The sequence below is a fragment of the Schistocerca americana genome, chromosome 6 (assembly GCF_021461395.2).
Source record: "Schistocerca americana isolate TAMUIC-IGC-003095 chromosome 6, iqSchAmer2.1, whole genome shotgun sequence".
Taxonomy (NCBI): Eukaryota; Metazoa; Arthropoda; class Insecta; order Orthoptera; family Acrididae; genus Schistocerca; species Schistocerca americana.
Window position 1 is genome coordinate 290,548,603 of NC_060124.1, and position 8,853 is coordinate 290,557,455.

Here is an 8,853-nt window from a genome sequence, read left to right on the forward strand (position 1 = left end):
AAAATTTCCCTTTCCCTCGACTAGGACTGACACTAGTGCAGCAGGATGATAAACAATTGAGATAAAAAGAGAACAGAAGTTCTGAAGTTTGGTGCTACAGAAGAATGTTGAAGATTAAATGCACAGGTCAAGTAACTGATGATGAGTTACTAAGTAAGTTTGGCAGTGAATGAAATTTATGGCACAACTTGACAGAAGAAGGTGGTCAGTCGACAGGGCACATCCTGAGAGATCAAGGAATAGTTAAACTGGTAATAGGAGAACTGTGGGGGCTAAAAATTGTAGATGGAGACCAAAGTTTGACTACAGTAATCAGGTTCAAATGTATGTTGGATGTATTAGTTATGCATAGGTGTAAAAGGCATGCAAAAGAGAGACTAGGATGCAGAGCTACTTCAAACCAGAACAACATTCAGTTGTTCACTGAATAGTGATCTAGTTATAACTTTAAAGCTTTAGGTTGGAATTAAATCTTGAATGTCTACAATGGTAAATGATTGTACTACATTCTAAATGATTGATTGGCTTATACTATCCTAAAAACTGAAGAGGTAGGTAGAAGAAAGTGCTAGTCCAACAAGCGTCAGTTTGAGTTATTGGATATTATTTGTTTGTTTAAATTCAGAGGCAAGAACATGAATATAATACAGTATGTGGCACAATTGAAAATATAACACGTAATGGTGTAATCATGCTCATGCTTACAAAATTGAGAGTTAGCAGTTTCGTCTGCCCATCTCTTCAGATGTTTATTTTTACTGAAAATTTTTAAATTCTAATAGACTAACAATAGCTCTGGTGAGAAAAAAAAAGACAATGAATTTCAAGATTCATAGGGCTTGGGAAATCATGAATTGCCAATGGATGAAAGAAACAACATAGAAAAGTCAAGCATCTTTAAGCTTTATCTTTTTACATAAACATGTGATTGCCCATTGTTGCTGGGAGTTGGAGGTTCTGTTGGTAACTGTTGGCTTATTAAATTGTGCAGCTTCTGTTACTGTATAGAATTTTTACTGAGATTTTAAATAAATTGCGGTTTTTGTCTCATGCTTTTGTAGAAGCGCCAGGAACTATTATTGGAGCGGAAGAGGCTCGAGGAAGACTCAGTAATACCAGAAGTAGAAGATGAATGTTCACCTCAGGGAAGCATTGATCAGTCGTAGTTTATATACAAATACTTAAAGACATGTTAGTTCAGTATGTGATTAACTATAAATTTTAATACAGAGGAGAATTAAATAAATGACAATGGCTGTGGACGTATTGCACATTTACTGTTGGACTCAGTATCTTTTTCCTTCTTTTGTATACAGTATATGTGGTACCACTGATAATACTCAAAGTATAGGATGTACAATATTTTATATAATTTTAATTTTATTATCTATTTGACTACCTCCTTAAACTAGACAGATTTTGTTTCAAACTTCAGTTTTTGAAACATTTTCTAGGTAACTGATGGTGCTGTGTGTTATAATCGTACATTAAATTGTCAAATTATGCTAATGTTTACCAGTATTCTTGTACAAAAATCTTGCACTTGAAATTGCCATAATTATATTATTATCACTGATTCTTTTATTTTATCACTTTTAATTTATTAATTGTAAATAATGTGTACAAACAAGAAATATTTTATATTTGTTTAATAGTAGTTAGAGAGAGTCTAAAATGTGAGAAAAAAACAAAATTGTGACCTATTTGCTTGTGCATAGACCTATATTGAATTTTAATTTCAATTTGCTTTTGCAATTTGGAACATACATGTAAAGCACAGTGGTAACAGTACAAAATATATTTATACCTTCAAAAGACAATTCTTGGGATTTAGATTTCTGATGTCAAATATTACTCTCAAATAATTGTTTGTTTTCCTTGTAACAAAATATGGTATATAAAAAAATTATAATTATATTTGATTTTTTCTCGTTATATTTTAGTGATAGTAGCTGAGAATATTTCTCAAAAAATTTAATTTCATGTATCATTTCAATTAAAGTGCAGAGCATGCCATGTGAAACAATACAGGACTCAGTGAAAAAAAAAACTTTTTCTGTATAGATAAAAATTATCATCATGATATTTGTTGGTAGCAAACATTATATTTTGTACTTGAATTCTTGTGATTTTAGTAATATCCAATACTTCATTTTTTGTGTCATCTTTTCAAAGCTTATCATGACACACACACACACACACACACACACACACACACTGTGCCCTCGGTACATACTTTACGTTGATTGCAGTTTTTGCACAGTGTTAGAATTTTAAATGCAAGAGCCATGTTACAGGCTTATTAAAGAATATAAAATGATGGTCTGCAGTCTTGTAATGTGTCTCCGTCCATTTTTTGTAACTTTCTGTTAATAATATCAAAACATATGTACTGTTGTAGTAATACAGTGCAGTAATGAATACATTAAAAAGTAGTGACAATTATACTTGCTGTTTATTGCAGCTTTTAATGTAGTCCAGACATGCACAGTCATCATTGTGTCTTGTCCTGTTTGAGGAATTCTTGCTCATTATTATCAATGTAAGAAATTTCTTATCTTTGAAGTGATCACTTATAGGACGCTATTCTGGGAGCATCTCACTTGGAGAAAACAATTTCATTCGCTGGTGGTCACAAGTTTTCCTCTCACTTATTGAAACTGAAATATATTTCAAAACAGCTTTTTGGGTGTCCTAAATTTGCATTGTTTACCTTTTACTCGTTTTTAAAACCTCACAAAAATACATGGAACATTAATTGTTGTATAAGCTGGTAGCTTACTCTTATTATTTTATCCTAGGAGAAGCTATTATAAAAAGAATTCTCTTTCTATATAATAGCAGAAGCCTAAGCACATAAATCTGTGTTTCGTGCATCCAAACTTGCTTAAGAGAGCCCTCTGTATAATGAGAAAAATAGTAATTTTACTCTATTTATTATGGTTCACGTGCCTCCCCCCCCCCCCCCCCCCCCACACACACACACACACACACCCTCTCCCTCCCCCCCAATTATCAGTCGTAACAACTTTATTTTCTTCGCATCATTAAGTTCATTTATTTATTGTAATTTTTTTTCTCTCTCCTTTTCAAAATTAAATCCGAGAACATGCAGTTTGCATTTGCCTTGTATGTACTGCATAGTGCTCGAGTAAATGTCATTCTAAAAATGATGATTGGAAGTGTAGCTTTGGCCTTTCGTGAATATAAATTAATAGACAAGAATGAATCCAGGAACATTGTTTTATTATTATTATTCTTTTATCTGTCTCTGTTAGTGTATTAATTTTTATTATTATTATTATTATTATTATTTTTTTTTTTTTTTTTTTTTTTTTTTTTTTTTTTTTTTTTTCAAAGTTACTTTTAATTTTTGTCACTGTTTCACTTTTCAGTGTAAATTCTAATAACTTAAAACAAACACATTAAAAGCCTGCTATGTTTTCAAATTTTCCATTCTTTGATGTGTTATTTCTTTGTTTTGCAGATCTCCATTTCTTTCTACAGGCTTCCATTATAACTATTTCCAGCATATACTGTATACATATTAATTTCTTGTATTACAGAAATCATTAAGCCATAATTTAATAGCTTCATGAGAGCTTAACATTATGTCAAGAGGAGATGATATGTGACAACCCAATAAAAATATTCTTCTAATACGACTTTAACATCTTAATTCAGAGCTCGAAAGAGAAATGCGAGCTAATATATTCAATATAAGAAGAATGCCTTGCTAGTGACCAAAAATAATAACTAGAGGAACACCAGAAGACAAACAAACAAACATAAAGTAAAGTACGTATTTCAGATTCATTTCGGTCTGTGTTTTTCCTTACTCCAGCAGATCCCACTCTTAACACAATACCAAATTCTGAACTTCCTAATTGTCTCTTTCTCCAAACAAACAGCAGTGTATAGTGAAGTATCTTAATTTACTCTACTTATCTCTTTTATATAGTGTATGATAAATATCCCCAATAAACACTATTACATATTCAGACTTTGCAGCTTTGTTGCCCTATGAGCAATTTAATTAATCCTGAAACACTGTGGATATGTCCCAGCAATGTCATTCTTCTTCCAGTAAGATTTTTCTTCTGGTGTATTTCCAACTGTTCTTCAACCACATTTTCAACATTATTGTTAATTAGTACAGGTGATAAACAAATAATCCCCATTGTAATCATTATTTAGCAACAGATCCATCAGTAACTTTGATTTGTTACACATCATTACTGTTACAGTATGTTTTTACACACATGGGCTCCATTATGTTGGCATTAGATGTCGGTATCTGCAGAGTGTATTGTAAGTTCTGTGTTCCCGTATTGCTAACATGGCCATTAGAAACGGGGGTGACACATGACCAAACTTCACTCGCTTGTGTGAGAGAACAGTCATAGTTTCATGTCCTCCTTGACAGACAAAAAAGACATGCTGAGAGTTCTTCTGTGCTCCACCAAACAAGAAGCAGTCTGTGTAATGTGCAGATGTTTGAGAAAATGCCCATTGTTAAATCTGAGTCTAGCTATTAAAGAAGCCAAGTAGATGAATTGCATGACTCTTGCCATTGTGCCTTGTTGTCTGCTTCCATTCATGTTGTCAGTCTTCTAGTTAGCACTCATTTGCAGTCTGCACTTTAGATTTTAGTCCAAGTAATCCATATTTGGAATTTTAATCTGAGTAATGTCTCCTTCCATAGCATCTATAGCTAAGTGGTCAACAATTTCATTACCGTTAATCATACTAAGCAACATCACCCAAAAAAAGGGAACAGATTTATCTTCTTCTTTCATTGATACCAACACTTCAGTTATTCTGTACTTACCACTTTAAATGCCACAAGGCCACCACCAGCTATAATACAGAATTACTCCTGACACTGTGTGCTTGCCGGCAGCCACAGCTTCCTCATGCCTGATGCTATGGTCTGTCCTGGCCTGGCAGTGAAATGTCCGGCACTGTGTGTGTAGCAGTCAACATGTTAAAAAAGAGTTTTCCATCATGGTGACACAAAATGTTTCAGCATTGTTTGAGCAGACAATTAATTGCTGATTACAATGGTGAATCTTTTGTCATCTGCAAGTATAAATTTAGAGCTTCTATATCTCCTATTTGACAGATTGTAAACAAAAAGATGAAAATCTATTCCATCCTCCAATGATTTCATCCACTTATTCATTATTTTATCACATCTACCTTGGTACTGTATAATTTTTGTTCTTTTGAATGTAGCTGTTGTTATGCTGATGCTTACTCATTATTGTTAACTTTTCCAGCAGCATTTATGGCCAAAGTATTTCTACAGCCTTTGAAATATTGATAAATAACCTTCATTGCTTTATAATAATTGTTTGTTGCTTAGAGGAATGGAAGTAAAGCTGCTACAGAAATTAAATTGGTTTAGACCATTATAACAGTCTGAAGGGGAAAAAGGAAACCACTAAAAGTTAGATAATTTACTCATCTGCCTAAGTCTCTATATCAACTTTTGGAAGGTTGCAGGTGCCCAGCTGTAGGGGAAAGATTTAGCATACTCATTGGTTATGTTATTCAAATAGCAGGTTTATCACTTGCAAATGAGTGTCAGAGGAGGGAGGTGGTGGGGGGCTGGGCAAGCATGCAGATTTTTAAAGTTTCTGTTCATATTTTTTTTTTTTTTGCATTGTGTTCATAAATCATCTTTAGATGAGCACTGCCTATAAAATACTATATCCAAAGATAGTATAACTTGTATGAATTTATAATACAGTACAGTTGCTGTTTCTGGCAATGGCCTTGCCACAGTGGATATACCAGTTCCCGTGAGATCACCGAAGTTAAGCGCTGTTGGGCGTGGCCGGCACTTGGAGGGGTGACCATCCAGCCACCATGTGCTGTTGCCATTTTTTGAGGTGCACTCAGCCTTGTGATGCCAATTGAGGAGCTACTCGACAGAATAGTAGTGGCTCCAGTCAAAGAAAACCATCATAACGACCGGGAGAGCGGTGTGCTGGCCACACGCCCCTCCTATCCGCATCCTCAACTGAGGATGACATGGCGGTCGGATGGTCCCGATGGGCCACTTGTGGCCTGAAGATGGAGTGCTTACAGTTGCTGTTTCTGCATTAAAGCAATTTTCTTCCTTTGTCACTTTTCTTTTTACATTCTACATTATCATATTCTCTTAGTTGCTTGTCTCCCCCTCCCTCCCCCCTTTCCTTTTCATCTCATTTAAGTGTTTGTTTAATTTTGATCTCGCATGTCCATGTCCATGTTTTGGAGCACTTTCTACTTCTTTGCAATGCTTGTACCTTTTATCTGTTGCATATCCCAATGAAATTTTTAAAAATTCTGCTCAATATTTAATCATATTTTTAAACTGTCTCTGTGACTTATGCCAGTTGCTGTTGTTAGGCAACTAGTAAGTGGATTTTCCGCTTGTATCATGACTATTTTTGATATTACTATTTTTAAAATTTAAATTGGGTTATGCTTTGATTGTCAGATTCTGATTTCAGATAACAGTGTAATATCAATCACCACCTAGCACTATAAAGAGCCACAGTCTCTCAGCAGATGTCCTTATGTTTCCAGGCACAAGATTACAAAATACACAGTGTAATAATGTTTGTGTCTGCCTTTGATCTTTATCTTTTCATTCCATACTTCTGAAGTACGGTCAGAAACTGTCATCTTCACCACACAAAATTAGTTTGATCAAAGAAACTGTGTATTTACATCTGGATGTACTGGAAGAGACAAAATCAAGTTGTAAAATATTGAATTAAAGCACACATTTGTCATTTAGTTTGTATGGTATGTTTACATAATCTGAATTTTGAAACTGTAATGTGGTAGTGACTATTTTCTCAGTATGGCAGTTCAAGAGTAGAAACCTAGGTCCCACGCTGTGACACGTTTCAGCGAGTCAGATGGCAGGGGCCCAGTGCCATAAGCAAACTGTGTTGTCTTTTTTTGTAGTTATATGTGGCGCCTTGCGAAGCACACTGGCTGCACACTGGCAACACTGCCCCCACCACAACAGTCTGTCAATCACAAAGTTATTTTTATTGGAGTATAGTACTATTGTTTTTTAACCATCTGCTACCAAAAATTGTTATAATAATTTTGTTTATGTATATTCTACTTCCCATTATGACCTTCAAAGAGAACAAGTTTGGGATAATGCAGAAATGTTATCAGTGATAGTCTTTCTAGCCCATATCTCCATTTGCAGACAGTGAGAAATGTGTGGGAGAGAGTTTTTGAGATGAAGAGAACTGTTGCTGAAGGTTGATAGCAATTGTGGCCTTTATATGGAGAAAACTCAAAATCTGTTGCTCTTATTAATGAACCAAATTAGCATATAAAATGGAACCACTGGTTCTAAGTGCATTTTTCTTCTTGGGGAAAAATTTATGCATCTTTTTATGTAATATAGTTATGTGCTGCTCTCACATACAACCTTCCAATGACATGAAAGAACGCATTTGTAGTGTCGGCAGACTTGCCAACACTACGCACACTAATTGAAAGAGGCGGCCAAGATGCACGCGCTAACTCACGCAGGCGGGCGTTAGGTCTGGAACAGGATACGCAATGAATGCTATAAAGAAAAGTACGTAGCTGCTGGAATACTTAACTTTAATCCATCATTTGTATACATCGTTCTTGATGAGACATGCTTCATAAGACAACTATCAATTGCTATGGCGCCTTGCTAGGTCGTAGCCATGGACTTAGCTGAAGGCTATTCTAACTATCTCTCGGCAAATGAGAGAAAGGCTTCGTCAGTGTAGTCGCTAGCAAAGTCGTCCGTACAACTGGGGCGAGTGCTAGTCCGTATCTCGAGACCTGCCTTGTGGTGGCGCTCGGTCTGCGATCACTGACAGTGGCGACACGCGGGTCCGACATGTACTAATGGACCACGGCCGATTTAAAGCTACCACCTAGCAAGTGTGGTGTCTGGCGGTGACACCACAGCATTAACCCCTATTGTGCCCTTGACTTCTAACAGTGAGTTCCAGGACATTCAACTTTTACTGTTAAGCTTTCAGGAATCTGTTCACAGGAATACTAAGGAGTTTTTTCAATGTATAATTACTGTTTTTTCTTCTAAGGAATTTCTCTTGACTGCAAATAAGTGTCAATATAACAGTTTTACATTTCTTGTAGACATCTTTTAGAAAGTAGCACACACAATTCATAAGTAGTCAAAACAATTGTCTTTCTGTGTGAAAAAGCACTTTTTAGTGTAAGAATGTCTTATTAATATTGTCCACACTGAAAATATGATAAATTATTTATTAAATTACTTTACTTTACTTTATCTACTTTTTCTCTCTGGAATGTATGATGATATATTTCAGTAATTTCACTATTTCAAGATGAAGATATTTAATTTAAATAAATCATAACCAAAGAAAACACTAAAAATTATGTGAAAGATTACACACAATTGCAGTTGATAGATATTTTTTGTGTTATAAATTGTGGGTATTTGTAACAAATGTGCTGTCTTAGGTTCCAAAATATTGGAATGAAATGAGTATGTGATAAAGAGAATATTATAGTTAGTGGCCTAATTTTGACAAAGGTATGTCATTGACTGGTAGATTTGACTTGTGTCAAATAGCATTGTCATTTTAAATATTTGCACATGTTTTTATATGTATGCACTATTTGCTTACATAATTTTATTGCTTTATTGGGTAGTGTGCGTGAATCACATTTTGCTTTTATTGTTATGTAATGCTACCCAATAAACTAGAATGCCATGTTACCAATAAAGGGCTTTTCTTGTACACTTGTATATTTTCTTGGTCTTCTTGCAAAGTTATTTGATTCGAGATGTAATATGAAGCACAA

At 34.8% G+C, this 8,853-nt stretch overlaps 1 protein-coding gene across 5 annotated transcripts in view; it reads left to right on the plus strand.

Moving 5' to 3' along the window:
- LOC124619665 (mannosylglucosyl-3-phosphoglycerate phosphatase) overlaps positions 1–2,906 on the plus strand; it is a 219,864-nt gene extending 216,958 nt beyond the window's left edge. For all 5 annotated transcript variants that reach the window (XM_047146203.1, XM_047146197.1, XM_047146198.1 and 2 more), the window contains one exon: positions 1,062–2,906. In XM_047146203.1, coding sequence (XP_047002159.1) covers positions 1,062–1,166 — 105 coding nt within the window. In that variant the 3' untranslated portion in view covers positions 1,167–2,906. The remainder of the gene's footprint in view (positions 1–1,061) is intronic.
- Positions 2,907–8,853: the final 5,947 nt, after the last annotated feature.